This window comes from Danio rerio, chromosome 4 (assembly GCF_049306965.1).
Source record: "Danio rerio strain Tuebingen ecotype United States chromosome 4, GRCz12tu, whole genome shotgun sequence".
Taxonomy (NCBI): Eukaryota; Metazoa; Chordata; class Actinopteri; order Cypriniformes; family Danionidae; genus Danio; species Danio rerio.
The window spans coordinates 14,108,822-14,127,157 of NC_133179.1; the positions used below are offsets into that span (position 1 = coordinate 14,108,822).

Genomic DNA, 18,336 nt, shown 5'->3' on the forward strand with positions numbered 1-18,336 from the left:
GCCAGATGTCCTGGTGCTCCCTATGGCCAGTCCGCCTCTGCTTTAGGGCACACTTTTGTAACTTAAGATTCACTTTTGTACCATTAAAGTACTATGAGGTACAGATTTGTACTTTATTGGTCGTTAATATATACCTTTAGTGACCTGTTAGGAATAAAAATGTACTGTACCATTTGAAAAGGTACCACCCCAATGACAGATTTTCTATCATTATTTCTGAGAGTGTATAATAATAATAAAAAAAGTGTCTTGTTTTAGTTTGATTTAGATGTCTTTTTCTGTGTTGAATTTGTATGTCAGTTGAACCACACCAGTGTTTTTGATTCAATTGGTTCAGTCCAAAGAGAACCCCATATTGATTTGTGAGATATAAAGAATACATAAAAATTCAATCCAATGATGGAGTTCTCATTGGACTGGAAGTAAAGCTATTCTTTTATTCAGATGCTAATGCCTACTTGGAATGTATTCTATTCTCCGAAGGCAGCATGTTTAGCTTTCAGACACAGCCAATGACAAGAAATACAGCCATTTACACTGGTGCTGGAGTGTGACATTAGATCTGTTAATAATATAATATAATATAATATAATATAATATAATATAATATAATATAATATAATATAATATAATATAATATAATATAATATAATGTAATATAATATAATATAATATAATATAATGTAATATAATATAATATAATATAATATAATATTGTTTTTTTAATTGCATGTCACTTTCCTGTAGCTCAAGCTCGCTTTACATAATACAATAGATTTGTACATTCAATCTATACATACACAAAAACGAGATTTACAACATATAGCCATTGTGTTTTAACTGAGTAAGAGAAAGACGAAGATATTATAAGGCGGAAGAAGGATTTTTTAAATAGCAGTGGAAATGTGAAAGTTATGGATAAAGCAAAGTAAAAAAAAAAAAAAACTAAATCATTTGCAAAGATCACAGAAATATGAAGACAGTGTTGCACAAAAAATCCAATCAATTTGAAGGGAAAGGTCTATGGTTTTTGAGGATGTAAGGGAATCAGTCATCAATATTTCAAATATATATATATATATATATATATATATATATATATATATATATATATATATATATATATATATATATATAGCAAGAGCTGTAATTAAATCAGAAATAATGAATCATACCATCATTTTAACACTATTTTAGTTTCAATCTAGCACAAATTTTATTGTAAAAGTGCAAATACCTATGCATATAACAGCACTTGCTGCCTTGTGATCTCCAAGTATGCAGAATTTGACACTTTATAGCTGAACACGAACATGTATTTAAGTGCATAAATACACATACATTCATACAAATATAGTGTCAAAGTGTGCATACTTTGTGATCGCAGGCCAACGAATGCTGTTACCCCACATTTTTCAGATATTTTACTGTTCTGTGAGAGTAAGCAAATAATAAGTGTCAGTAGACATGAATTTTTACATGCAGAGTGTGCTTAAAATGAGTTTTGATGCTGTGTCTTCCAAATAATGTTACATTTACCTCTTGAACTGTAATAAGAGACAACACCATCTAGATCAGTGTTTTATCAATTACAGAAATGCTGTGTGATAATGGAAACAGGCACAACCAAAATGGAAAGCTCAAATCCGATTTAAACTTATATTTATTTTGAAGGTTCACTTTCAAGAATACATCACATAATGCAGAAAAAACATTTAAATGGTGACACTGGCAGTATACAATGATAAGGCATACATAAATATGACATTTATAGATTAGAATAATACATTTTCTCAAATGAATGACTAATAATAATAATAATAAAAATGCAACCAAGTAATCAAGAATAAATTACGGATTTGAAAATGAACTAAAAATAATAAATAAACATGCCTTCAGTTAAAACCTAAAAAGCATTTCATAGTAAAAACCGGATTGTTCTTCATTAAATCTGAAATGTCAGTGCAAAAGTTTCTCAAGAACAAAAAGCACGTAAGCTCTTTGCTACATGAAATATTGTCACAACTTCCCTGAGATAAGTTGGATTCGACTACATCAGGCTTTTTGTGAGGCCATTCACAGGATTTGACTTGATGACTTGTGTCGCAGCCTAGGAAATCTGTTGATCGGTCTGTTGATAATTGATGGAGGAAGTTATAGTGTTTGTTTTTGTATGACTCAAGACCCTGCACGTGCATGTGCATTTGGCAATGGTAGTTGCGTTAACTGAACCTGGTTCCTGAAAATGAGGGTGGGTAGAAATGTGTTTTCCCCACGACTGCATCCTGCGTTCCTCGAAAGAACTCTTAAGAAGAACTAGTGAATCTTCTTGTATGTTTTTCTTCTGTCCATGCCTGAACTGATCCACAGCAAAACACTGTGAAACTCACTCAGAGCTTTGGTTTTACCATCTGGCTGAAGCTGCATGAGGACAAAAAGAGAGAGTTAGTCATAAATCATAATGCATGGACACAGTCTAGAAAAATGCTTGACGTTAGGTCAGATATGGACAAACTCAGCATTGGGTAAGTAAAATTTACAGTAAATTACACTTTTTAACCAAATGGTTGGCTTTGTTCATATTTAACCTAAACTTGGGTTACGACAACCGAACGTTTTTTTAAGAGTGCATGTGTCCTAATGCTTGAATCATTAAACACGGTATGTATGGTGAATCATAAAACACACAGTGAGAGACATTTAAGAACCCTAACTAGCCATGTTATGTCATAAAAAAGGTATCATTATCTGATATTTTAGTAGGTTTATTGATCTTAATTGTAGTCTACAGGGGTTACAGTACAAAATACAAATACTTGTCACAATTATCTATTCAAGATCAAGTCAAGTCGAGCTTTATTGTCATTCCACTACCTGTGTGGACAACATACAGAGGAACGAACTGTAATGTCTCAGGACAACGGTGCTACATAAATTAATCATAAATACAAACACACACTGGAAATAAGAGCTATTAAAAAACTATGCATAATTAGCATATACTATAAAATACTTAAACTATACACATAAGACAGGCTATTCAAGTACTTTTACATGAGACTAAACCATGTTGTGCAGGAGAGGTTTTAAGGGTGAATATTTTGCAAAAGAGGTATTGAAGGTTTTTAGGGTTGAAGCAAGCAGTGGAACATGATTGTGGTACATTTATAGTAAGCATAATTTTCATAATTGAGTCCTTTAAGATGGAAAACTCACAAAGATACAAGGTTGATTACTTAAATATTTTTTGAATAGATTAATTAACACTTAATTTTACTTAAAGTGTATTTATGAGAACAAAAAAAACATCTTCATGACTTTTTTCTATATTGATTATAATGTCAGGACTTTTTTTAATTAAAATGATTTTAATACATGATTTAAATCATCACAGGAGAGGTGTGCATCATATTTTGTTTGTGATATAGCCAATAAATGTGTGAAGCATTTTTAAAGTGTTTAAAAAAATATTATATAGATTGAAAGCGATCACAACTGATCTCTCACAATATTCATTGTTTGAATGTTATTGCGATGCCTGTCATTGGCTGATATCTGTGTGCGATTGTTTGATCGAACAAACGTTAATTTACTTGACAGATGTTTTGAATAGAAATTTAAGGTAAATAATGAAAAAAAAGCCAGTTTGGGCTGGACGATATGGCAAAAATTTGATGACTTTTTTTCTTATTGAACAATAACGAAATATATTTCAATATCATGTGTCAATGCTTCCATATTTAAAAGAGTAACCCAACAATGACCGACGCCACAAAATTAGAGGGTCCACTAAATAGCATAACCTATTTTTGGCGGCCAAAAATCTTGAGTAATATCAGCGCACTTCTAGATTCCTCATTGTTGCACATTTATGCGGTGGGATTGGCTCTTAGATTAATATAAAGGTAAAAAGTCCAGAGTTTATTCTTGTTATTGATCTAAATTTTACGGCCATTTTATATACAGTGATATCGTTTAGCGGCCCAGCACTAATCACAGTGGCACAGTTATCTACCCAACTACAGTTATTGCTACTGATTTATTGGTATTTGGTTTCAAAGAAAATTGACCATTAGTCGTTCATTTTTAACCAAAACACACACACACACACACACACACACACACACACACACACACACGAACATACAACATAAAGCTGAGTGTTCATCTAAATAAATGTCTCGTACCTTCATCAACGTCTGCTCAAATTTTTTAAGCTTCTCTTTTGCGCAGCGGGACTGGGTTGGTTTGCCTTCAGTCGCCTGTGTCAAAGAAAATAAGTCAATAAAATACTCAACAGGTAGACTTCTTAAGTGTCGAGATGTTCATGAGGTCTTACACAGTTCTGCATTATGCCCTTCAGCCTTTTGAAGTAGTCAATGAACTGAGTTGGCAGTTCATCCCACATCTTTTCAAACACATGTTCATCATAGATTTCCAGGACACGCTTGAAGTCTGGGACATTCAGTTCCTTTAAGGAGGTGTGCAGATTGGTTAGTTCAGTAGACTGTTACTTGGAATGACAAATGAACATAGGGAGACTGGAGCAAGTTACTCTGCAAAAGATTATTGAACTTTTCAGAAGTTAACATTGTGTCGTCTAAAAATGACTAGAAACATGTCTGACGTAGGACTTTTTTGGTATTTTAGGTATAAACTTTTTTAGGCATTTAATAAAACTAAAATGATGTTTTGCTCATATAAACATAAACCTGCTGAAAATGAGAATTTTCAAATGGTTTCCATTTATTTATTTGTTTATTCATCTGTTTATTAATTTATTCATTAATAAATCAATAAGTTAATCAATAGTATTTATTTATTCATCTATTAATTTATTGATCTATGTATTTATTTATTCATCTATTTATTAATTTATTCATCTATTTATTAATTTATTTATTTGTGTATTTAATTATTCATCTATTTATTTATTCATTTATTTATTTATCTATTTATTAATTTATTAATTTATTCATCTATTTATTTATTCATTTATTTATTTATTTATTCTTCTATTTATTTATTTATTTATTCATCTATTTATTTATTTACTTATTTATTCATTTATTCATCTATTTATTTAATTATTCATCTATTTATTTATTTATTTAGAAAACAAGTCAAAAGTGAGGTTGTGGCAAGTTAGATTTACATTGCATTTACATTTAATTGATTGGGGTATTAAACAAAGTAATTAAATACTTGTTTTGTTAATCCAATGTTTCATCTTTAACAGTATACATGTTGACATCAGGTACTCACTATAACAATCTGCCCCAAAAAATAAGAAATTGTGCCATATTCTTGGAAAATATCATTTTGTTTATAAAAAAATTACAAAGAAATGGCACAATTATATATTATACGCACATTAGTCAGTCAACATTTGAAGCGCATCCATTTTAGAACAATTATATACATATATCAATAATTAAAGTAATTAATATTGTAATCTATACTGTATGTCTCGATAAAATAAAAAATGAAATATGAACTCTAAAATGTAATAAAAACTCTTTATAAGTTTAGGTGTAAAACATATAAAATGAAGCTATTATCTTACCTTGCACTTTTTAAGTTTCCCCAATATCCGATGGAAGGGTTTATTGTCTCTCTGCAACAAAAGACCATTGGCTATTGTCAACTACATAATTGCACATATTATACCTGTAATCCACAAATGTAAAGAGATACTTACCGGCAGGGATTTATGGATGTCCTGGGACATACTGAGCATTTCCCTGATCATAGGCAGCCGGATTTCCCGCTTCAAACATTCCTCCTGCTTGTGGCCCTCAGACCAGCATAGAAGAGCACAAAGGGTAAACGGTATTAGAATCCTCATCCTGAATCAGTATGGTATGGTACAGTCTGTACAGTAGCTCACTGTGCTTTAAACTAGCAGCCACATTCATAGCTTTTATAGCTCCATCCTTTGTCAGAAAAAAAAAATTCCAGCCATGGTGGAGTTTCTTGCTGAAGGCTGCATTCATGGCTTTGCCCTTGTTTTTCCCTGTGGTTTACCTGCTGGTTTTTGTGGGTTTTTGAGCTCATCGAGAGGAAGGACTTACTATCGGTAACTGGACGCCGTGAAATAGGTTGCACGAGCGAAAAAAAAACTTGTCGTGATGCAGTCCAACCTACAGTGTTTCCTTTGATGTTTCGCTATTGGAAAAAAAATGCTGTGAGAATATTTTCAACTGTACTGAATGACGCAAAGCTTTGTAGAATTTGAATGTACTGTATTTACACCATTATTACTGTTTTGTTACTTTTTCTGACTCCATCCTTGCTACAGTGTAATTGTACATTGAAGGGATATTAATAAATAACAGATTTATGGTGAAAATTAGGGATTGGTTGAGGATTTTCACCTTATTATGGATCATTTACTGGGTCACTTTATTTTGTTGGTCCGTTTGTTGAATTTAAGTTACATTGCGTCTACTGTACATGCCAACTGACTCTCATTAGATTATAAGTAGACTGTTAGGTTGGGGTTAGGGTTAGTGTAAGTTGACATGTACTTGCAAGGTTTCTTATTAAATATCTGTTAAAGGAGAATATCAACAATATCAAAGTGTTACCCTTTACTGTTAATACAATTGTGTTATAACATTACACTGTTGTTTGTTGCACTACTAATCATAATGTTATTAATAATTAAACTTTGTAGTGATTTTGTAAATTACTAATTAAAATGTCAATTTTAAATCGTTTATTATTAAGTGTTAAATACTAACATGAACTAAAGATGACATTTTAGATGTTGTTAGTTCATATTCTAATGTTAACCAGTGAAAACTTATTTGTGTGCCATAATTCAATAGTTGAATCAAAATTAATTAAAAATGAAAATCTAAATAATTTAAAATAATGACTGACATGAGTTTATGTTACATTAAGTATATGTTGAATTTTATATGCCCAGCATATGAGTACACCCCTCACAGATCTCTGTTTTAAATTAGTATTTTCTATAGGTTAATATACTGTACACCTATGCTTGTGTATATACATTAGATTAGTCAGCACCAATGCCGCAACAACAGCAAATTTACCAAAATAACTTAAGAGCATGATACTAAAGCATAGCACACCTAAATTAACATGTTATGAGAGAAAAATAAAGTGGAAACGTTCAACATAAACATAAAAATATGTACATTTTTGTTGAAATATTGTGTATTTTTTTTGCCAAAAAGTTGAATTGAACTGTATTATCTTTCTATTATGCTGCATATTATATGAGTTCCCTGTTTATATATATATATATATATATATATATATATATATATATATATATATATATATATATATATATATATATATCATATGTACTACAAAAAAAAAGATAAAATCTAAATGACCTGATTTTACAAGGTCCTTTAATGTTGCTGAGTTGTTTACTTAAACCAGCAAAACTACTAAAATGTTGTGTGTTATTTCAGGAACAAATTGCTCTGGTTAAAGTAAAAATTGTAGGTTGTACAGAGTGCAAATAGAGCAGAGCTTAGTAACAACACACATGATTACTGACATTTACGTATTACCAAAGTATTACCCCTTCTTCTAAAAGACTTAACCACCTTCTCAAATCAGGTCAGCACATACAGCAAAGATCTTCACCTGACCCAGAAAAGGATTCTCAAAAGCTGCCATGGTATTAAAATAGTCAAACTTAAACATTTGAGTCAGAGAAGGTGTAAAAGGAAGTTCATTTAAAGCGTGCGTTCGCTGAAAGACTTCTGGTTTGATCAGAGCAAATCTAAGACGACTCAACTCAACTGAGTCATGATTCAATATGAACGAAGCTTCCCACAAGATCTGATAACAGAGGTGAAGTCAAAAATACCCACAGTGTATTTATAATACGTGCTATTTTTGGTTACTTTCACTTTTGTCTGTTTGCGTGTGGCTGTTAAACAGTTACACAGCTGGCATGAGGAAATACGAAAGTGTACATTCCCAAGCCATTCATTCTTCATTCATTCTAATCCTCCATTTTTTTCCCTCTGTGTTTACCTTTGTTTTTTTCATGGTAAAGCTTTGTATTTATGTTGTTCACTTCCTGGGAATTTCAAACCGCATAACTGAGGGTTGAACAGTGACGTGGGAATATTTTTGGGGGGATGCATTTCTAATGTAAAGAATGTGCACATACAAAGAACTTTTTAGTCAAGTGATTATTCAGGGATGAACTAAATGCTACTTTTTCACCGCTATAGGTTTGTGCTGATAAACTGCTGCTCAAATTTCAGGGATTAAATGCAAATATTGCAGAAGCATTAATAGACATTTTTGAATCAAATTCAACACTAAAGAAAAAGAAAAACATTGACTAATTTGCCTAATTCTTTTGGATAAATTCTCTCTTTTTCAGTTCAGATTTTCTGGTTTTAATAATAACTCATGCACAATGGTCAAAAAAGCAGCTACAATACCTGTTAAAATTATAAGGGCACATATTATTACTCCAAGTTATGCACATTTTAGGGGCGCAAAGTTGTTGTTTTAAGAGTTCTGTCCCATTTATGACCTATTTATAGTTTATAGTTTTTTCACTTCAAAGTCAAAGTCAGCTTTATTGTCAATTCAACCACATGTGCAGAACGTATGCGAATTGCGTTACTCTCAGACCCCAGTTGCCTAACATGTAACATTAATACAAAAAGTAGAATTTTAAAAAGAAATTACAATAAGTACATTTACGCATATAATATCATCTAAAAATATAATTCAAAAAGAAAAATTTGTAAACTTTTTTGCTGATAGTGTTGCATTTTAAACCAAAACTTACTCTATTTATTTAACTATTTTAAGTTTTGTCAGTTTAATGGCTAATACATGTTCAGTTATATAAAAATGTAAGATTTTTAAACGGAGGCATGGCATCAAACCCCAACCCTCATTGGAGGATGAGCAAATCGTTCTAAAATTAGTGAGATCGTACAAGTTCATATGTATTAGCCACTAAATCTAAAAGTAACAAATTGGCATAAGACAGGATTGATGTTACGGATCTTAAAATTGGCATGTTATTTCATATTACCTCTTAAAGTCAAGTACTATTTTGGGGTTTTCATCCCGCATCTTGCTTATCCAAATGAAAAAGCTTCTTAAATCCACAAGCAGAGGTGTAAGGTTTAGTTTGAATTTTCATAAAACACTGTTGAAAGTCATTAAAATAATTGTATATGCTTTCTGTGTTATAACAGTTTTTATTGTGAACTCAGTTTTGAAAGTGTACCTTTTAGGTTCTATGTGGTCAAGGTCAATTTGTTGGCTCCTGCACATATCAGTCATCATAGGAAAAAAAAAGTCACAAAAATGATCATAATCTATGCAAATAATTGTATATGTTTTCTGTGTTATAACCCCCACCCAAAAAAGAGGCGCTTTTTTTGTAAACTCAGATTTGAAAGTGTACCTTTTAGGTTTTTATGTGGTCAAGGTCAACTTTGTTGGCTCCTGCACATATCAGTCATCATAGGAAAAAATAAAATGTCACAAAAATGATCATAATCTATGCAAATATTTTTTTGTGTGTTATAAATTGGAACTTCTGAATGGTGGTGGAAATGGAAATGTTCAGTGATGATGTTGTTTTAACATAATTTGGCTGTTGCACTTCCATATTTACATTCATGTAAAACAAGAAGTCATGGCTGGACAGTTTCATGTTCCTGTACTGAGTTAAAAATGTAAATATGAATGGGGTTGTACTTTGGATATATTAATCAAGATTTTCTAGAAGTGTAAATGCATACATAATTGCAAATAATTATGACTTCAACTGAATTATTTTATATATCGTTTTTGGAAGAAAAAAAAAACATTTATTTCAAAATGCAATTTTCCTAATCTTTTAACTGTTTATTTCAATGAAAGTTTATATTTTTATGCTTTTTAATAATTAAATCTGAAAAGAATATATAATTATTTGCTTTACCTTATCACCTTTTGCTCATATTTACAAAAAGAAACTGTTCCATAATGGAAGTTCCATATAGAAATCCAAAAAGTCCATAATTGTATATCATGCTACAATAGTTAGCATATACATTTATGTTTATCAGCAAATGCAGTCCAAGAGTGAGAGATTTAGAGAAAAGGCTAAACATATTTGACCAATGTATTTAATAATAATATAATTTCACAATAATTGTGTAAAAATGTGCTCCATAAAATATCCAAATTATGTAAATATTTATGTAATTGATTTAATTCTTTATCTCTAAACATAATATTAATAATAATAATAAATCCAGGGTCAAAATTAACCCAAATATGTTAAACATTTCCATTCATTGCATTAATATTATAGAAACTGTAATATTTAATATCATAAATCATAATTTGTTCTTCTGGTAATGATACATATATACCAATAATTTTTTTAAGTGTGTGTGCTGTTGAGATTTAGCATTTATACAGGATTTACACTATTTCATAAACAGCTGATTTAAGGACTTTTTAAAGCATCAATAATTTAAAATCAAGCACCTTGTAAAATAATGTAAGCCCAGCATGTGTAGCGCCAATAAAGTTCTCAACATTTCACCTGCACTTAATATTTACATTAAAATACCACAGTAATGATGATGTTTTAAAAGTGTCATTTAAAAAAAACACACACACACAAACAGTTTTAAAGTCATGTTCAAAGAACTTTAATAAAATTATTAAACAATACTCAATACTAGTAATATTCAACTGTGGTTTCTGAAGTATTGATAAAATGTCAATTTTTCATCATAGTTCTGCTACAAGATAAGATTTTTAAACTTAGAACTTGTCTTTTGGGTGACACAGTGACTCAGTGGTTAGCACTGTTGCCTCAAAGCAAGACAGTTGCGGGTTCGAGTCTCGGTTGTGTCAGTTGGCGTTTTTATGTGGAGTTTGCATGTTCTCCCCATGTTCGCATTGGTTTCCTCCGGGTGCTCCGATTTCTCCCACAGTCCAAAGACATGTGCTATAGGTGATTTGAATAAACTAAATTGGCTGTAGTGTATGTGTTTGAATGTAAGAATGTATGGGTGTTTCCCAGTACTAGCATTGCAGCTGAAAGAGCATCCGCTAAGTAAAACATATGCTGGATAAGTTGGCAGTTCATTCCGCTGTGGTGACCCTTGTTGAATAAAGGGACTTCGGCTAAAAAGTGTGTCTAAAATTCAAGCACTTTCAAGAAGTGTGGGAATCCTGTATATGTAATCTACACACAGATGCTAAAACAATACATGTTTATTGTGTGTTCAAATCAAACAGACAATATTGATGACATTGCTAACTAGTCTTGCTCACTAGAGGGTGTTCCAACACCCAATAAGTCTATAACAGTTAAGCTTCACAGTATGGGATTGAGTTGTTCAAATGAAAACGTTATGGTAGTAAAAAAAGCAGAATCAATCTTGTGAGAAATATGAAATTGCACTTTATTTAAATAAAACAAACAAACATCTGCTACACATTTTGCGAATTGACACATTAAGTTACTGCAAAAATAAATTAGATTCAATAACATTAAATAATCAGATCCTTCATTTTCCTGAAAACTATTTAAAAATGCTTTTATGATGCATTTACTTCACAGTGGTCTGTCTTAGGAACATTTAACCCAAGTCAGTCACAACAATGGCCACGACTCATGAGTGTGACCTTACGACACATAGCATGAAAGCACAGTTTTCATGCCGGTTGTAGAAGTCAATATAACATTCAATAAATATTTCAAATAAATAAATGCATAATAAATAATCCTTTGAATATATAAAAAAAATATTGCAATACTGCTGAAGGGAATCACTTTGGAGTGCAGGATTCAAAGAGGTAGTGGTAGAGAGTATTTGTCTCCCCGATTGCTTTGTTACGGGCTGCGGCCAAATCCTGAAGAATAAAAACAAACAGATGGTCAAATGCCTGCACAGAAACACTTACTAGTTATTGCAATATACAGTACTGTGCAAAAGTCTTAGGTCACCACCAGATCTGGGAGCCTAAGACATTTGGACAAATCTATCTATAGTGTCTATCTAAATGATATGGAGCAAGTGCAGGGTTATTACCTTTGGGTGAACTCTAATATACGAACAGAAAATAGAGGAAATATGTACACAATATTCAGAACAAAATTACTTTGGTAATCAAAAGACTAGCATCAAAAGTCTGTGTTTTTATCGAGACCTCTTTAGCACCAAGCAACAGCTTGATTTTTTTTTTTGTTAAGTCTTTTCTGAAATGATGTGCTACTATATTTAATATCAAGCATCTTTCAGCATTTCCAAGAGTTCTTCCTTAGATTTACCAAGTTCTGTCTTTCTTTTTCTCTCCAGGTGAATCTCATACTGCCCATAATGTTGTCTATACATACTGCACATAATATTCAAGTCTGCACTCTCTGGACAGTCTTTTCTCTCAAAAACATGATTTCCTTACATTAGCAGTGTGTTTGGGATCATTTTCATTCTAAAAAATAAAATTATTACAAATTAGGTGCTTTCTAGTAGGAATTAAACAATGAATTATAACCTGTCTGTACTTTTACGCATTCACAATCCCAGCAATTCAGGCAATATTGACTACAGCTCTGGCAGAAATGCAGATCAAACCAAGACAGAAACTCCAGTATTTTTCATTTATTTTTCCATCTATTTCCTAAACAATAAAAAAGATATAAAAAAAATCTAAAACCCATATTTTCTGTTTGTATTTTAATAAAAAGAACGAGAAGTAATATATAATGTCATTATACCCTCACTAAAACAACAACTATAACTGTGGCCTAAAACTTTTGCACAGTAATTTAAATATAAAATTGAATTACCATAATTGCACTGGCATGATAGTTTCTCTTGAATTGCTTCACAAGCGGATGGCTGGAGTAGTCGTGTTTCTGTTAAAAAACAAAATAGTTAGTAAGTAACAGAAAAGTAACAGAGTAAATACCATACTGTTTATGAACCAAGCAAATAATACAGTAGAATTCTAAACATCATATATATATATATATATATATATATATATATATATATATATATATATATATAACTATAGTATTTTCGTCGTGTGGGATTGATCAAAGAGTTTCCAAACACTTACACAGTGATTCTGCAATTCTTGCTCGACTCTGTGCAGACCCTCCCTCACATTGCGAATCATTGGGTATTTCATATCTGTGTGCTCGTCTGATTCCAAGACGTGATTTACATAATATTTCAGAATTCTGGCATTGATGCAGCAGGAACCTTCTTCCTGTAACAGATGATGAGATGAGACTATCATCAAAATGCTTAACTTTTTATAGATACAAGTAAGAAATCAATGCAATCCAAACAGAAATGAATAGTTATTACATTAATCGATAACACTCAACTCCAAATATCTGTTCTTTAGTCTTTAGCTGGGACTAACAGCAAACTTTTATTTTGTTAGTTTCAGTTATTAGCTCGTAATTACTATGCATTTTTCTGAACAACTGATGCATAGACAGCATAGACTGTAGGCATGGGGCGATAACTGGTTTTAAAGATTAACATGGTTTGTAAAAGTCAAGGTTTTAAAACCGCTAAAATCTTGTTATGCCATTTCTCCGGTTTGTTCATTTTTTTGTTTTTTTACGTCTATTTTATTTAGCTTTTTAAGGCAATTGTATCTCCAGCAGAAAAGGGCCTTGCACATCAAATATACTGGTGTCAGCCCACGATTTTGAAAAACGAATGGTTTATACACCAACATTCAAGGTTGTTGCTATAGGCACATGCTATAGGCCTGAACACTACAGTGGCTTACTTTATATCCAAAGAAAAGAGATATATACACATATTAAGTTGCAAAGCAATGTGTTTTTGAAACTAATGAAAACAGCAGAGGTCAATTATTTATTTTAATTATGTAGCCTGACATGTTTACTGTTCCGAAACATTTGAAATGTTTCTTAAAATAAATATATTGTGCTCAATGTAGAAAAAAAGTTGTTTTTCCCAGACATTAAAAAAGAAGATATTTTAGAGCAGTAATTACAATACCATGATATTGTGAAATATTTATCCAAGGTTACCTATATTATGTTTATTACTATAGTTATTAATAGTCTATCAATCTTATAACAACCCATGCCTAATATACCTAATATACTCCATAACCCTGTGTAAATGCACATTTTTAAGTATCGCATAAGGAATGAGTGATGGAAATGCAAATTTTAAATAAAAATCTCTTAAATTGTGTAAAATAGAGTTAATGCGAATAATGGGAGATGGAAACTCATTTGGCGTATAGCGATCATTACACCTAGTCTCTATTTTGCTTGCCTTGTTTACTGTTGGTTACTTGGTAACCAATACTACAGTCAACCACTCTACTTGACTGAAACGCACTTACTTTGAAAAGATTATTGTTATTAAATTAGTATGCAAAGACTTCACTTGTTACATATTAGTGTCAACAATTGCTAGTGAGTTGATGTAAACCCTGTAAAACTAATCATTTGACAAAAAGTCATGACTACACGTTTTTATGTTACTTTAACTTATTTTAAAGTCAAGTCAAGTCGAGCTTTATTGTCATTCTGCTACATGTGTGGACATACAGAGAAACAAAATGTCATGTCTCGCAGGACAACGGTGCTACATAAATTGATCATAAATACAAACATTATGGACATAAGAGCTATTTTAAGTTAATCAGGTTTAAACTACATTTTTCTCAGTTATGCAAAGTTTAACTTCATATTTTAGTCAGTTTGACTGATATAAGTTGAGATAACTGGAAAAGTTAATTTATTTCAACTAAAAAATGAAGGCAGTTATCTTTACAGTGTAGAAGTAAAATAATAAGTATGATTAAGTTATTACTAATCATAATTGAGTATATGCATATAATAAATCCTTATAATATTATTAAAATAATATATTTATAATAATAATGGTGGTCAAACTTTATTAATCCTTCTTAGACAAGTACCTTTGTTGGTGGGCAGTTAACAATCACAACTAGATAGTGATGGTAAACTAAATCATTACAAACATCATAAATTGCTATTACTTTTTGAATTGTTGAATTGGTGTGTGCATCTGTTCCATTGTTAATGGTAACTAATATCCATATGAATCAATGTTAATTAATAACTTCAATGTTTACATGAAAGGTTAAGTTAAGTCAACTTAATAGTTCCAAGTAACAATGGGTTTACTCACTTTTTAAGTTACTGATAGCTTTTTACAGTAATTTCATTGTTTGGATATTGTTGACAGTTGCTGATTATGATTATGATTGCATTATTAATAATGTTATTGATAACAAAATGCACAATTGTATTGAATTTATTAAATCTAACAACTTCGAATTAGCATCTATGTTAGTGACTAATAGCAAAATAATAAATATTAGATAGATAGATAGATAGATAGATAGATAGATAGATAGATAGATAGATAGATAGATAGATAGATAGATAGATAGATAGATAGATAGATAGATAGATAGATAGATAGATAGTTAGTTTTGGTTTCCCATCACACATACTTGCAGCATATCGTGGGAGAAATATGGAAGCAGTCGTGTTTCGTGATCGTCTTCATTTCGTGCCTGTGTGAAAATGAATGCCTGAATGTTACACACTGCAATTTCAATGTAGGCTAAACATATAATCATACATTTCAATAATTACTCATCAACTTTAACAAATAAAACACTGCAGATATATTGTCACACAGCCACATGAGATGAAGCAATGAAACGTACTGTATCAGTCATCGCAGCGAGGTCGTTCCAGGTGGCTGAGCTATCCAATGGAGTGGGGCGCGCGCATCCGCTCAAAAAGCACGAGCACAGCAAAGCAATAAGAGTAAAGCACTTCATATCGCAGGTAGATGAGTGGATTCGGGTATCTGTCCTCTTATGTACACCGTTGTTCCTCGATGTCGAAACTTGTAGAGCATCTTGTGGCTCTGGAGCTTTTATATCGTGCCTGTACGTCACTGTGGTAGTCTTTTCACCTTTGGCGTAATCCCCCATCCTCTGCACCTGAGTTTAATGGGTCAGCGGATCTCGATGCATGCTTCATATTCGCTGACTGTTATGATAGCGTCGGAAATTCGCACCGCATATTGTGTGACAAGAAATAAAACGTCCAGTAATGAGCTGCAATAAGGACGCAGGGTTGGTGAAGTGTCAAGTGGACAGAATGGAAAACTTCCTGTGAATTCCCCCGAATAATATTAATTAGTGCGCTCCAGAAATAACTTTATGTGCAGTTCTTTTCCTTTGTTGTTGCCAGGAAACTTGTCAATTACTTTTTCCCTGATTAAGAAGATGCTTTATGACATCAGAGCGTTGCATCATAAAACAAACAGGCGCTAAAAAACGGAGTGTTTGTGGAAGTGACGAGTGTAATAAGGAAAACTGCAATAAAGAACAAACGCATCTGATTGTGTTCATTACGTCAAGCTAGACAATAGTAACCGATAATGTGTATAATTATGCAACTGTGAAAGTTGTGTAATTTACAGACGTCATATTCAAACATCCGCAACTTTTTATGGATTTTCCTTCATAGCAGTTGTATGGATACGTTTTATGATTTATTACTCTGTTCAAAACCAAAAATAGTTTTAATTACATTAAAAAAGGGAAAACATTCATTCATTTTTAAATAGTCACAATTAAAGCAAATTGGCTAAAACAAACTTAAAGTCATATGTTGATTTGTTGAGTCCATATGGTTCATTCTATAACTACTGATGCAAGCAGGTAAAACCCTGAGTTTTGAAACCATACATTTCAAGAACCGGTTCATGAGTGTCACTGATTTGATAATCCTGAAAAAACCCTGCAGACACACAATGCCAAAAGACATTAATATTAAGTTAGATTCATAACAAGGAAGGCCGATGTTATTTTGACGTCCAATAACGATGTGAAATGACGTTGATATTTGGTTGATTTTAAGTTGTGTTGGAAAGTGATCAAAATCCAATGTCGAGCCAACATCTTAAACCATTGTCATATTGACGTCAAATGCTGGCATTTGTTCATCAAGTATGGCAACCAAAATTCAATGTCGAGCCAACATCTTAAACCAAAGTCATGTTGATGTCAAATACTGGCATTTCTTCATCAGGTATGGCAACCAAAATCCAACGTCGAGCCAACATCTTTAACCAATGTCATATTAACATCAAATACTGGCATTAATTCGTCAAGTATGTCAACCAAAATTCAACATCTTTCATATTGGTAACGTCCACACAACACCAAGCTGCAACATCATTATACATTGATATTTATTGTCTTTAGGTTGTGTTGGAAAGTAACCAAATCGCAACGTCTGCCTGACGTTGGACACTGACATAACCCTGATGTTGGTTTCTGACATCAACCTAATTTTTATTTTCAAACAAAATGCAATGTCCCACAACGTTGGGGTACAATGTCAACCCTGGCATCATGTTGGCATCCTGTGTCTGCTGGGAAGTGGTCTTTATGAAAAATTTGCTTTACATTCAGAAACAGGCCCACGCACATGAATCAGAATTGGCGTTGATGAAGGGAATGTGTCCCCACCAATATCAACCAATTACTGAAATGTCCAAACCAATAATTTAAGCAATTTAAGTAATTTACATTCAAAATAAAGCAATGCTTTGTGAACTCTTAACCAACACATGCACCAAGTCAAGTTCACTACGAGATCACCGTAATACTATTAACCAAGGAAGTACAATTAATTAAAATTCAGTTTGATTTTGGCCTCCATGATTATGAAAAACAATAATCCGGATATTGTGTCACATACCTCTCTAAATTTCTCTACATTCATACCTCCTGTAAAGCCAGACTGCAGTAAAATCATGTAATTTGACTTTTGTAGCATGGGATAGGATTGTTATTTGTATTTATTAAGTGTTTATTTTATATTATTTAGTATTTTATTTATGTTTTTAAAAGCGCTAAACATAATCTGTGCTGTTCAATGCGTGTGATGGTGTATGTGCCCAGCAATGTCACAAGCAAATTTACGCCCTTGTCCACGCATAAGCTAAACGAACCAACCCAATCTCACGGCAATTCGTAACTTTTTGATTTAGTGGCTAATTCGTAGGAATTTTTACAATCTAATTTGTAAAATTTTGTACAATTTGCTCATCACCCAAAGATGGTTGGGGTTAGGTGCCATGCCTCCTTTTTAAAATCGTACATTTTCATACAACTGAACTCTGAACTGAAATTAGCCACTAAACTGACTAAACGTAAAATACGTTTCCTCGTGAGATCAGGCTTAAACAAACACAACAATTTATGCAACTACTGAGAGTGAACAGATGAGACTGAACG

The 18,336-nt window shown here is 32.0% G+C and overlaps 2 protein-coding genes across 2 annotated transcripts; both read right to left on the bottom strand.

Moving 5' to 3' along the window:
• Positions 1-2,316: 2,316 nt before the first annotated feature.
• il26 (interleukin 26) lies at positions 2,317-5,848 on the bottom strand. The gene is made up of 5 exons (NM_001020799.1): positions 5,702-5,848; positions 5,567-5,617; positions 4,340-4,471; positions 4,188-4,262; positions 2,317-2,421 (listed from the first exon to the last, which is right to left on the bottom strand). Exons 1-5 carry the CDS (start codon positions 5,846-5,848, stop codon positions 2,317-2,319), a joined length of 510 nt encoding a protein of 169 aa, NP_001018635.1.
• A 5,957-nt stretch (positions 5,849-11,805) lies between these two features.
• Positions 11,806-16,017, bottom strand: il22 (interleukin 22). Its single transcript, NM_001020792.1, has 5 exons — positions 15,745-16,017; positions 15,526-15,588; positions 13,102-13,254; positions 12,827-12,895; positions 11,806-11,889 (listed from the first exon to the last, which is right to left on the bottom strand). The coding sequence occupies exons 1-5, from the start codon at positions 16,015-16,017 to the stop codon at positions 11,806-11,808; spliced, it is 642 nt and encodes a 213-aa protein (NP_001018628.1).
• Between the last annotated feature and the right edge of the window lie 2,319 nt (positions 16,018-18,336).